Here is a 14,428-nt window from a genome sequence, read left to right on the forward strand (position 1 = left end):
CACAAGTATGTCCTCTAGATCCCCCAAATCCTGCTGGCTTTGTGCTTATATCAATGATGAAATTGAACTGAATATTCTTTCTCTTCCATATAATATAACCAGAAGAACTACAGAAAATAACCAATGTCATGATGGCAAGAGAATCATTGAGAAAATTCTAACTGAGCAATACCCCAGAAAACTGGTATGGCTCAATAGCCCAGAAAAAACAAGACATGTTTTCACATATAGGACAGACATGTATTTTTGTGTCTTATTTAAAAGAGTTGCACAGAGCCTCCACATAGCCATGGTGCACAAAACAAAGACATGAAACTACAATCCCCAGCTCTACTTTTCAGTGCAGTTCAGCATTAACAAAAACATTAAATACAGTTAATTTTAAAATTACTTCATTTAATACAGTAATTAAAAAATAGCCAGTACACAGACAAAAAAAATTAAGCTCTAAGCTATAAATTTCATTTCTAAGTGTTTTGCCTGGGTTTGTTTTACATTATATTGAATAGTTGTATAGGCTTACTAGTCCACAGTTGATGGAAATGCCTTCCTTTGCCCTTTCTCCTGTAGCTCCTGTTCGCTTTAACCTTTCAGATCCCGCCAGATCAACAAAGTGAAACTTGGCAGTAAGAGTTTCATATTCATTCATCTCAGAAGACTCAGATATTATCCTGTTATCAGTGGCATTATCCTGAAGCAAAGAAGAACCCAGAAGGCTTGGTGAGATCTTTCACATTAACGTTTGCAAAGCTCAATCAACAATTATTTACAAAACTACCTCTTTACTATGACCATCTCCTTATTCTTTCTTTTATAACAACAGTATTTTGAAACATACTATCTCCATTTTAATCTTACGTACTAACATATCATTATTGAAGACCTAGTTCTAGATGCATGTGATTATAAATTACTGTAAGTACAAGCTACCATTGCTTCTTGATGAAGAAATGAGGGGAAAGATCTATTAAATAATACAAGTCTCCAGTAAGATGAGCAACAAATTTGTATCTCTTGTAAAATGCACTCCTGAATCGATTGTCAAAGGAAACTGATTTAAAAAAAATTAATTACATTATTACCCCACAAAATCACCAGAACCAGCTAGTTTATAAACCTGCCAAATAGCTGAAAGATACCTTGATTTTATACCTCTCTAAACCCCATCACCAGCCTCCCTGTGGGATGATTCTTCAACTTTCATTGGGAATCATTGTTGGAAACCATTTCTCCTAGCAGTCAGTATTCCACAAGCAGTTCTGACTTCCCCAGAAATTAAGAACAGTGGAGGGAACAAGAGAAAATGATGAGGTTCCTTTCTCCCTTCCACCTTGCTCCCCCAGGTAATGACTGGCACTTGCTGCAAGCCTCTGTCAGTGCAGGGAGTCTGCCCAGGAACACACTGCCCTGGGGCAGGTACCACAGCCTCAGCCTCTTTCCACTTCACATGCCAAAGCACAGGAGGAAAATTATCCTTTTTCCTTTGACGATCCCAAACTTTTTTTTCTGTCAATTACTTTCATTCTACCATTCACTGTAGACTTTTATTTTACTACAAGTGTAGTTAAATTTATTGTCAGGAAAGTAACCCAATCAGAAAAGTCTTTAAATCAGTCACTTCTTGACCTTACAGGGCAATTTCTACTAGCTTGGCATGGCATCAGATAATAAGCACATATCAAGTGTATACTGGATTCATAACAAACTCTCACAGTCCAAACTACAAGCTTTATTAAGAACTTCTAATCACATTAAGCATAGGTAACCCAGAAAAGCCTTAAAAAACAAAAACAAACCAACAAGCCCAAACCTAATGAAAAAGCCAAACACAAGACCCTCGGGTATTCTGTGGTGACCTTTATGTCCTTGGCCAGCCAGCCCACAGTACCCTTCACAAAGGGTAATGCAGATCTCTGCAGACCAAACCCTTCTGATGGTAGTTAAATATTTCATGCATCCTTTTGTAGCAGTAACAGAAGAGAATGGGAACTGTGCCACTTCCACAAGAGCAGCAATCATTATTTCTATGATTTTGATGTTTACACTCTGGGGGCCACACTCTTATTCCCAGCCCTCGGAGCCATGATTAATGCATCCCCTCACTCTCCCTCATTTAGCAAGTGAAATGCACATCCAGCACCTTCCCAGCAGCCTGGCCGGTGTGCAGAGAGCCCCAGGAGCAGGTCTGAGCACTGCAGCCCTGGCTGCCTGCCAGCCCTGGGCACGGGCCATCGCACAGAGGGGGCACGGCCGCGGCTGTCACCCGAGAAGGAGGAACCGCGTTGCCCTGGTAACAAAGGCCTCCCAAAACTGTTGTCTGCAGAAACTTGAGCTACATCTCTCCTGGCCACCCAATAATAGCCTGTATTAATTTAGATTCCAAGAGCGTTCAGAGGACAGTGTCAGGTCTATCCTCTACTCTCCTAAACAATACAGGGAAAGAAGAGGGTGTTGTCTTAAAAAATTAAGGGTTTAGAAACGCCCAGCTCCACACTCAGGTTATCTTGTGCGTATCTCCCAAGAAAAGCTGAAACAAAACAGTTTGACATAATGCAGAAGATGGCCACCTCTTCCTCTAACACAAGCCTCTGTAAAACCACAGGCAGAGCCAGGCAACAGTCCCCTGGGGCACCTCAGCTGGCAGGGAAGGCTGCAAGTGACCAGCACAGGGGGACTGCTGTGCCAAAGGCCTGCAGGAAACAGGCCCCCAGAGGACCTCTCACTCTCCAGTAGACAGTTTGCAACAAAAATTTCCAAGTAGACAGTGTCAGCATGCAGTGACTGAAGTGCCCTGTGTGAGCTTGGAGTGTAATGCCAATCCCTCCCAAATGAAGACAGCTGACCACACCACCAAATCCACAGTTTCAGCATGGAAAGCAGAAAGAAGTGTTTTTTAGCAGGTGTAAAAAGCAGGTCTACATACCACAAAGGATCAGGAAGGAACACTCATTTTGCCTGTAAATTATTATTTGTACTATTAAAAAATAAAAGTAACCCCCAAAAAGCACTGCAAATCCAATTCACTATTCTGCATGCTTAAAAATGTGATAACTATGGGTCAGATGCTAGCCAGATAGTACGCAATATTTAAAAATTATATGCAAAAGACCTTTAGAATATTCAAGTTAAGTCCCCCTGAAGGTATTGTAGTTTTCAGTAATGTGGATTTCTTCAGACAACATTTCTTCTTTAGAACATACACCCAACAGTAACTAACAGCTGAATATTCTGCATCAGTCACATACAGAATATTCTACAGAACAGCTCCATGTTCATTCATAGTTTGAATTGCAGGTGTATAGATTTAACAAAATACCTGCACCCCAAATATATAGCTATTTAAGATACATACACTGAGCCTCAGAATTTAATGCTTTTCTACTTGCACCTTATTGGATATCAACAATTAATCTGAAATATCCAAGCAGTTTCTGTTAGCTGACTGCAAGTTTAAACCCACTAACTTCTAAGACACTTAAATGTGATTTCCCAATTAAAGACAAATTATATTTTAACTTTCTCACTTGTGTACATCGCAACAAAATACCGAAGAAAACGTTAGGGGAGAATAGGTAGGTTCCTGTAGGAGTCTGCAATTTATGGTTGCCTCTGGCTAGAGGATGGTTACATATGCACAGATTAAATCAAATTATTATAATGCTTAGCAAATTCATCAAGCATTATGATGACTACAGCATCCTTACTAAGTCCAATTCAAATAGCAGTGGCTGTCAAAACTATCCTCATTTTGAGAAATGGCTACTAAAGAGAAGTTTACCAACAGCAAAAGTACGTACGGCGTTAAACGTGGGGCAGACCCTGGTCTGACACAAGTGTATGGTGAAGATGGCGTGGGACCGTGAGCTCTGAACGTTCATCTGAGTGCTGGCAGTGGTTCGGGACAAAGCTCCCAGCTTCAAGCACTGCATCATCTAGAAAACAGGCAACAAGCACAATGCATCCCTTGCTGGTTAAAGGGAAAATGTTCTAGGGCTAAAATTTCTCTCTTTGCTACGCATGCAGTTCCTATATGCAAACAAACAAAAAAACAAAAAAGGACAAAGATCCTTAAATAAGCTAACTAAAAGTATTTTTTTTGATTTCTGTAAATCTTTGTATTCCCTCTTAAGTGTACCCTAGGAGTAACATACTTCTCTTCATTCACCTGTACAAAAAAAAAGTACAATAACATTTGTATTCAGATTTACAGAGTACGTGAATAGCAGTTTATTTCACATCAGCCAAATGCAAAGATTTCCTCTCAAAGAAAAAATAATATACATAAGATTTGGAAGATCAGATTTACATATATGTCAAAATTCTCCCAGCAGAACTATATTATGAAAAAAAGTATGTTCCCAGCTTTAAATGAAAGTGATATGCACTTAGTATCAAATATATCAGATTAAAGGCTAAAAAGAATTAAGAAAATAAAAACTTTAGCTAGATTTTACACTTTAATTGCCCAGGAGACAGATATAAGTTAACATCACCTCTATTTTTAAACAGATATCAAAGCATACAGACATTTTTAGAATCTACTTGGCATGTTACAGTGTAATTTATTTCCAGTTATCACCTCAGATTCTCCATTCACAGTTCGGGTTGTAACGCCCACTGTATAAATTCCTCCTGCTGAATCTTCATGTATTTTAATATTTGATTTTTTATTCTTTGCATCAATATCACGTGTGGTATCGAACAGATCAAGAATTTCTTCATTGTAAAGCTGAGGAGAAGACAAAAACAAAAAACATCATTTTTGGAGGAATTCCTCCAATGGCTAACAAATCTGTGCATGGCACATACCAAAAGTTGTAAAAATCCAAATCTCTCACTCCTAAAAGATGCGAAACATGTGAAAAGGACATGAAACTTACAAGGACAATAGGTGACAGAGCAGCTGCAAATTAAGGTGACTTCCTATTATGCCACCCAAAGATGCAATAAATTCTTTCACATTGCCAGATCTGAGATAAAATTCTTTGGTGGGACCAGGGAAGAGGAGGAATTTGGTGCCACCAGAACAAGAGTGGTTTCTGTGGCAGGCACCTGTTGTCTTCAGATTTAACCTTGGGCTTTTCTTTTGTGGATTCAGTTGGCTGCACCCTGCTCCAAACACTTCCAACTCACTCCACTTGTTTTCCCTGCCATTGCACCTTTCCTCATCTCCTCTCTCACACCTTCTTATTTCTATGACTCTCATTTAGATAAATTCTTCCTGAGCAGGAAGGAATTTGACATATAATAATAGTTTTTGTGCAAGATGCTTCTTAAAGACACCAAGCATCAGTCCAAAAATACTATGGCATGTCTTCTTAAGCAGGCCTTTTATACTCCATAAGAATATCCTCAACTTCATGCAGTGTTTAGATTGAATTGAAGATATCAGGGGGGAAAACACAGACAACCCACCCAGAAAAAACACTATCCCACTGAATTTCATGGCTGAAGTCTCTGCCTGAGTACCCTGGAACATATCAAGTGTCTCTAATTTAGTTATACTAATTCATGTCAGCAAAGCTCAGCCAGAACTAATTCAATTCCTGATTAAATCCCTAGGCAACAGTCAAAGAAAAACTACAACAGATCTGTATTCACACAAGGTACTTTCTTATAGTACTGAAAGTAAGTGGCTTTCTCCTCTCAAAAGCAAAAAGTCATCCCTGAGAAGAAAAAAAACCAGCATTTGTGAATGTGATGCTTTTAATCCTTTACATAGTAAAAAAGGAATTATATTTAATTATTAGGCATAGATAGTCTATGTAGGAATCTTCTTACTAATGTTTTACCTTCATAAATTCAAACAAACTGATGCCACAATTTGGAGCAGATCCTGATAACACACCTGCAATTGGATGGGACTGCATATGCCTGTCTTTTGAAAAAGCAGGAAAGCAAAGAGTTAAGGGAGGCAGTCTGCAGCCAACTAAAGAAAGGCAAGAAAGCAGCAAACTGAAGTCACTGGTCCCAACAGTTATCCAGCTGTAAGACTTCAAAGTTATTCCAAAAATACAATCTTGCTTCAACTTGCTCAACGACTAAATTATTGTTTATGCAATCCAGCTCTAATGGTAGACAGGATGGGAGGAAGAGGATACTTTTTGACACAAGAATAGTGCATAATATCAAACTAATCTGAAAAAGTTCCTTCTGGGAAAGTCTTGGTAAAAGAAAAAAAATCTACCAACTAAAATGACTTTTTTTTTAAGGGACAAATTATTATATACATAATTTAACCTTTCTCTAAATAGATAAACAAGACAGGTTTCAGTATGTACAGTTCAGCTGAAATACATTGCAATGGCTGCCATTCTTCATACCATTCTCACTGTAACATTTAATCACTGCCCTGCATTTTGGGACTCAATCACATTTGTAATGTTATGTCAAAAAACACAATAAATTCAGAAACCACACTGGTTATTGCTCCTTATGCTACTCATGTTGCAGCTGCCTAAGCAAAGCTGCAGCTCCCTGGTGCACAGAGTGGAGCATTCCCACAGCACATGCTCAAGCCAACTCTCTCTGGGCAAATATTAGCCAGAGCAACAAAAGGTTCTGCATAAGGGTAGCAACGACAAGCCTAGTCTGATACAAAACTAATGCCAGCTTGTTAGTGACTAAAGGACTTGGTTTTATTGCTCCTGAAGTAAACTAACAGCTTTTCTCAGGGTAATACTCAAGTGGGGGTTTCTACCCCCAAGTAGATAAAGTTGTACATACTGAAGTAAGCAAAACAAATTTACACCTGCTCTTCCTAAAATTGATTCTGCCTCTCTGTGTGCCTAAAGTATCAGATTTTTCAGGTTGGTAGTAAATGTAAATACATTACACCCAAATCAATCAATTTAAAGAGCAGTTCCACAGCCAGGAGGCACAATATAAACCCTACAAGGCATAAAGCAACAGCTGCTGCAGGTCAGAAAGATCACAGATGTTATGGCCCCTTACCAGTACCTGTGTCTACAAGAAAGCACAAGGGGAGCAGTTTTGCCACAGTACTGATCAGGGTTTTTGGTTGGTTTTTTTTTTTTTTCCTCTGGATCTAAGAAAGAAGGGAACCATGACACTGAAGCCCAATCCTAAACCAGTGGGAATTGCAAAAAGAAGTATTTTCATGCTAGGTTTCTTCTTTGGTGAAAGAAAGTCTTCTGAACAGATTTTGAAAGCTAAAGAAATCTACAGCAAAGTGACAAAAGCAGGCAAAGCATGGTCACTGCTTGAAGCCACAAAATACAATTAGAGGGGCTTTTATGATTTCTTGTTTTAAAGTTTTTTCAAGAATTACCAACAGGCAAAAGCAACAGGCCCTACAATCAGAAAGGGATAAATGATGACAAACAAATATTTCTACTTCAAAATAATACTATGAAGGGAAGTAGTAAAATAATTGGAGTAAGATAAAAAAAGACTTTTCCATTAATTGAAGAGCAGAAGCAAATCCTATCAATTTTCCTTTTGAAATCTTGTATATTAATTCAAAACATCCTGGGAGAAAAGAAAATTTAAAAGAAGCAACAAGAAAAAATATTTAATTTGTTTTCTTAAAAAAAACCAAAACCAAAACAAAACTACCAAAAAATCCACATAAAGTTACACCCACAAATGTGGATCATATTTACCTCTAAGAACTGTGCATTCACTTTAAAATCTGGAGGTGGAAGTCCTTGCTTAATAGCACCTTGCTTTTTTTCTTCAATACATCTGAAAAGGTGCTTAACAGCACGTGATATAATGCCTTGCTCCTCTTCTGTTATGTTCACATCAAATCCAGTGCCCATGGTGTAGGTTTTGCCAGCACCTGTCTATTTTGAAAAAGGAGTAGAAGGAGTAGTCACTAGAACATGTTAATAGTACCAAATCATCACAGAAATACAGTTTGTGCACACTAATGTTCACATCAACCTGCCATCTTTACAGTATTAACACACACAACAGGTCACTTTGAAATATGGATAAATAGCAGAATTTTGTTTATCCAGAGACCACATACAAGAAGGCAGAGAGCAGTTCAATCTTTCATAACCCTTCCCCTAGAAACTCTCCCTAACCAGTTCACATTAGCCTTGAGCTGTCTTCTCTATCTAGGTCAAAAGATGAGTTAATGTTTCCAACCAAGGCTGTTAATTGAAACATGTATTTTGAAGGTAAAAGCAGCATTTGCAATTCTTTACTGAGGTAGATCAAATGACTCCCTTAATTAAGATGTCTGAATATCTCAGGTATTATATTCCCATTGTTCTCACTTTATTCTAAAGAATACAAGCTCTGTCTTCACTAGGAAGATAATTTAATTAAATGTGAAGTCCAATAGAAGTCAAGGTAGTGTAGTGTTTTCACTTAATTAGTGGGTCAAGTCTAAGACAAAGATAGGATCACACAGCTGAACATAATCTGCTAAACTGGATCTGCAAACTGCTTTGTTTGACTAGGAATAGACTTCACCTGGCTAACCTGAGATACAACACCTAACAGGTGAAATTCAGCATCCCAGACCACATTTTATGCAGTCAACTTGTAAAGGAATATTTGGAAGACAGTAACAAACACACTGTCTGCATTGTGCTCAGCTTTGAGTATGCCCAGTGTACTAAGAGGGTGTGTTCTTGATGAAAAGTTCTCTGACTTTGGAATCTGATCTCTACAATTTGCCCACAAGCAAACAATGTGGCCTGAAGCTCTCCAGGATCTATTTTTAAAAAGCTCCTATTCCCAAAAGTCTCTAAAAATGCAGTGGGTTGAAAAGTTGCTCAGAGAAGAATCTCAGTACAACCTATCTCTATAGTGCAAGTGAGTAGGTCAATAATTTGTATTGCTGCATTGATGTGAATTCAGGAATTATATGGACTGATACTATTTTCAGTATTACAATTAAATTCAGATCTGTGACCTATATATATTCTCTGTTTCAACTCCCAGTCAAAGCAGAATTTATATAAACTCACTCTCCTAGTGGGTAACTCATTGAAAATAAACCCAAGATGCTAAAACCAGATTAATGCATTCAGAAATCTAAGAGAAAAATCAGTTTCAAAGAACTCTTTATTTCAAAATAAATGGTATAAAATAAAATTGTGAAGCTTACCTGGCCATAAGCAAAGACAGTGGCATTATAGCCTTCAAAGCAACCTTCAATCAGCTTTTCTATGCACTGTACATAGATCTCTTCTTGCTGTGAGTCAATGTTAAAGACATAATCAAAAGTGAAGGCCTTATCTTTTCCCAAGAACACTTGAGGTTCACCAGGTGTGACAGATGTGCAGATATGGCATCCTTCAATCTTCTCTTTGGCTAACTGTGGTCTAATTCTGTTTTGGAAGAGATAAAAAGAACTATGAGATATTCTCATCATCAAAAATAGAGAAGTACACAATATAAATAAGAGATCTGAGAATTCCTTAATGACTGAGAAGGGTGAATTTTTCTTCAGAAACCAGAAACATTTTGGTTGTCTGAGCCACAGTACTGACTGTATCAGAACCCCAGACATGAAACTGCTCATGCAAATGACACCATCTTTTCTGAAGGTTCACCTACTTCAAGCTGATGACCTGCCTAGAACTCCAAATGTTTCTGTATGTTTATTATGCATTACTGAAGAGTCACTTTTCTATGTTGGTTCAGACTTGGAAATCAAGCTTTCCAGTTTTATCAAACTTCTGCATGCTTTCATTGTAAAAACAGTCATTTTGCTTTTTTTACAAGGAAGTTAAATGTGGAAAAAAATACAGGGTAGTTTAAATAGCAGTTTGGGAGCAAGGACCCACCAACACCTAGCTCAGCTGGTTAGAACCTGGTGCTAGTGATGCCAAGACTGTGGGTTCAGTTCCTGTATGGGCTTTCCACTCAAGAGTTGGACTTGAAGATCCTTATGGGTCCCTATTAAATCAGAATATTCTCTGGTATCATCTTAAATGAAAGCCTCCTTGCTGCAAGAGCAATGGCAGCAAGGAAAAGGCTAGATTGCTTCTTTCCTTTTGTCAGAAAAGGAACCTGTACAGCCAGAACACTTCTGTGAAATGCTTGGTTTCAGTGAAGTATACCTTCAGACAACAGGAAAAGAACAATATTTAACAAGTTCTAAAGGTAAGAGTGTCTCATTCCTCATTATTCCCCTCTAAGACAAATTTCAGCTTTTATTTCAGTTTTTTCAGTTTCTTATTTTACAAAATAACTTGTAGAATATAGCTTGAACTTCTTATATTCTATCATTTTATTGTTTCCTCCTGCATTCTTAACACTCTTGCAGCCTCATCAAGATTGAATTCATGTATTGGCCTCACAACTAATAATGACTGCAGAAGCTTGTGATTCCATGGGTTTAATGATTAACTATGAAGAAGAAAATCTCTGGCTCACTTAACACACTGTTCTTAGCTGTAAGTAACTAATAATTTGCTTACAAAGCTACCTTTTGAAAAAGATATTTCCAAGTTCCCAAAGCAGCACAAAAAAAAAACCAACCCAAACCGAACCCAAGCACACAGAGCCCACACCAAAACATGTGCAGTGTGCAGCTTAAAAGATGTGACAAAGAAGGATAATAGGAATGATAAAAAGATGCAGCACAGCTACATACAAACAGAAACATGGAATATTTTATACAGATCCTCCAATTATATAAAGTTTTGGTGTGGCTACTTTCAGTTACACAGTCTCAAAGATCTGCAGGCACAGAGTACACCAAAAGGCACGTATTCATCTCATATTCCATGTTTTAAGGGACATTAGTGCTCTGTTTAGAGTAGCTGTGCTGCCTTGAAGCAAATTCCCCAACATTTTCAGGTATCACATGTTGGTTTGGATAGCAGAGCAGTTTCGGTGTGCACAATTTACACCCCCTTCAGAGGAAACAAAGCCAAAATGCTCGACTCCAAACACACAAAACTTGTTCCAAATTCTAATGGGAGCATAAGGGCCCAAAGCTACCTGCTGATCTACTGGGACTGTGCCAACACCTGCTGATACAGAGAGCATGCCTCCAACAAATGAGTGGACTGCTGCAGACTAATTATGTACATGTTAGATGAAGTTAGAAATACCCTGCTTGAAAAAAAGATACAAAAAAAAAATCTCACAAAGCATCATGTATGTACTCTTTATTGCAGATTCTGAATTTTTCATTGAGGGATGTGCACTGCTCTCAAGAGTATTTTTCAGATTTTTCATTTTGAGGGTTTCATTATATCCCAGATGTGACACTGGAGATTAACCTTAATTGATCTGTAAGGTTTGTGCACATTAATTCCAGTATAGAAACTTCATTAATGATCAGGAGGTACCACCCTTGTCAGCTTACCCTCTCGTGTAAAGTGAAAATTAAGTAAACCTTTGAAAAATATTATTAAAGAAAAGATTATATGATGTGCAAAACAGGCATAAATATTCTACAACTAGAATTTGCATTTAAGGACTCAAAGTATATAATATAGGTCAAATTTTCTCTCTAACAACATCATAAGGAGGCTTTTTTTTTCTTTAAATGAAATAAGAATGCTAAAAGTAATGCAGAATTTACATAGCTCCTTCAATAACAACCAACTTGATCCACTTATACCTGTGTTGACTGAACACAGAATCTGATAAATATGTACAGAAGTTTGTAATACATTTACTTCCTTCTAAATTAAGGAAATTTTGGTAATAAAATACCTTTTATTTCTAAGTAGAGTAAGTCTTCAAAGAAAAATTAATCATATGCCTTTTCTAAAAGCATTCTACACAACTGGAAGGTCAAGCAAATAAAACACTGCATCTTGCTGTCTAAAACAATAGTTTGAAAATGCCTACTCAGTAGGTGATCCTGCTGCCTCCTTCTGCTGCTGTGAAGTCAGTCAGAGGGCAAGCTCCTTTTTCAGACTAAGCACTCTTATTCTCCCACTAATCCAGGGCACCAGCACAGAGGCCATTAATTGCCCTTACAAGAATGAACTCTGAGGGCTCGTAAAGGTCCAGAGGCATCTCTCATTGCCTTCCAGAGCAAAAAAACCTGGGAAGATCTCTTCTAGAAATCTAGATGGGAAACACATTTTCAACCTCAAGCAAGCTTTAGTGCATCCCAAAAACACAACCTCTCCCCAGTTCCAAAAAGGCTTTTAGCGACAACTTGCAGAATGAAGTCAACTAGTTTTTTTAAGAAGTTTTTTCTTCATATGTTTTTATTCTACGCTTGAAAGAAAATTAATTTTCTACACTGACAAACTGATGCAATTATGACAGTGCCGAATAAATTTCTCCTTTCTACTACTAAGTAAAGGCTGACTGACCATGAAAAGGAACAGCATGCCTAAAATATCAATGATTTGCATGACAGTTATTCCGGTGATGACAGGACTGCAAGGAGAGCAGTTTCGATGTCGCCCAGCAGAGACTTCCCATGAGAATCCTCCCGGCCAGGGCCAGTCCTGCCGGCAGCCAGGCAGCTCCTCCCAGAGCTGTGCTGCTCCACAGCAAGCTGCACACACCAGCCCAGCACAGGCAGCCCACAGCTCAGCTGAGGGGCACCTGTGGCACTGCTGGCAGCTTCTCACCAGCTCAGCCACTTCCCCTAATTGTAACACAACGCTCAGAGATCCAGCAGTGATGATGGTGTCCTTCCTCCCTAACTTACACTAAATCTGAAGGCAGTGCTGGGAGAAAAGCAGCATTTCACCAGCACTTAGGGAACACAAAGGAAAAACAAAGCAAGACTCGCCATAGCAGGGAAGCTTCACACCAAAGACAGACTCCCTTCTCATTCTGAGACTGGTCCCACTCTGCTATGGAGCTGAGAGGTAACAGACACAGATCACGAGTGCATCAGGTTTGAATGACATCTTCTCCCAAGAGAAATGTGCAGACAAGAGACCTTCATTACCCAACCTGAGGTCTCCTCTAGGGATACTTCATGCTCTGAAATCTATACAGCTCTCTTGCTAAATTCATGTCCCAGGTTACAATATAAAGATGTATTCTATGCCCATCCTCAAGAGCTGCTGAAACCAGGAGGGGCATTGTTTTTTTCTTTATCTCCTGTTAATGGGCCCATCAATGCCTTTTCCACACGACTCAGAGATAACCCCCTCTGGGAGCCATTTCTGTTTAATGGACCATCAAGGATCCACCACATGACTCAGAACGATTTCAGCCCACTGTGAGATGCTCCGCCCAGGGGGGAGGAGATAAGCATCCCCACCTGGATATGATCTGGGATTTGGGACACAAGAAGCAGTCTTTCTATTGGATTCCCAGAGGAGTGGCTGCCCTTACCCACTGGTTTCCAGATGACAAGTGCTACCAGATCGTGTCCACAGGAGCACCAATTCAACAAGACCATTTCATCCGGACTGCTACCACCACCCTAACTAGCAGAGTATCAGGCTGTATTCTGACTCTGCCAGTGTTTTTTCTGTTCTATTATTGCATGTATTTGGTTTGGGGTTTTTTCCCTTTTCTTAATAAATTGTCTGACTTGGAGTCTCTCAGTGGTTTTGCTTTCAAACCAGAACAGTTTGCCATGAAATTAATGTGATGTCCTCAATGAGTAAGCAAGACATTCCTCCCCTTTACCCTGATTTCTGGCCACTTACAAACAATGTGAGTGCATCACCCAAACCTCAAGGCTCCCAGTCTATTTGCACTGAATGTGTGGTCCAGCAAACAGAAGTCCTCATACAAGTCAGATTCAGTTCCAGCACTGCCTATAGGAACATCTCCTCCTTCTCCATCCTACACATGAATTGGGGAAGTGATTTTTTTCCTTTCTGCTTACAGTCAAACATTTTCCACTCTCACGTCTTAATGTGGTCACTTCTGTCAGCAAAGCGGGCAGCGCCCACACTTTAAAAATGTGAAAGAGTTCATTCTGGTCACCTCTCCTTGCCCAGCCTGTGGTCTGGCAGTCTGCCACTGAGATTTTTCTCCAGGACCAATTTGACTTCACCCATTTTGTCTTCTACATGGTCCTACCCCACCTGTTTTTCAGGCTACTCTCTTAATTGCAGACAATCGGGCGTTTTCTACCTATTTCCAATCACATCTCCTTAGATGTGGCAACTTCCCAAACAACATTTTGCTTTCCATCCTTCCCTCTGCTCCTCTCCAAAGCATGAACACACCCAATTCTTGTTTACGTGTACTTTGCAGCACCTCCAGGCCACACACATGAAACTTAATCCCCTAAATCTCTCCTGCCTCAGCACACTGGGACAAGTTGTCAAATTAGGGAGTGCTAAAGCAGCCAGCGGTTGCACAGTAATGCACTGTATTGTACTGGAGCTAATCCCTCAGCAGAGCAGGGGCACAATGTCTCTGCTGAAAGTATTGTCAGCTGGAACAGGCTCAGATAATACAGTTCAGGGACTACAGCCATCATCAGCCCAATACCCTGTGCTATGCAAGACATCAGACTTTACAGAATTGATTCCTGTTTAAATTAGATAATATC

General features: G+C 39.3%; 1 protein-coding gene across 4 annotated transcripts in view; it reads right to left on the bottom strand.

Moving 5' to 3' along the window:
- KIF21A (kinesin family member 21A) overlaps positions 1 to 14,428 on the bottom strand; it is an 87,310-nt gene that overhangs the window by 47,902 nt on the left and 24,980 nt on the right. For all 4 annotated transcript variants that reach the window (XM_058023691.1, XM_058023690.1, XM_058023689.1 and 1 more), the window contains exons 2-6: positions 9,089 to 9,311; positions 7,626 to 7,808; positions 4,580 to 4,729; positions 3,798 to 3,932; positions 524 to 691 (exon numbers count right to left, since the gene is read on the bottom strand). In XM_058023691.1, the coding sequence (XP_057879674.1) occupies positions 524 to 691; positions 3,798 to 3,932; positions 4,580 to 4,729; positions 7,626 to 7,808; positions 9,089 to 9,311 (859 nt within the window). The remainder of the gene's footprint in view (positions 1 to 523; positions 692 to 3,797; positions 3,933 to 4,579; positions 4,730 to 7,625; positions 7,809 to 9,088; positions 9,312 to 14,428) is intronic.

This window comes from Melospiza georgiana, chromosome 4 (assembly GCF_028018845.1).
Source record: "Melospiza georgiana isolate bMelGeo1 chromosome 4, bMelGeo1.pri, whole genome shotgun sequence".
Classification (NCBI taxonomy): Eukaryota; Metazoa; Chordata; class Aves; order Passeriformes; family Passerellidae; genus Melospiza; species Melospiza georgiana.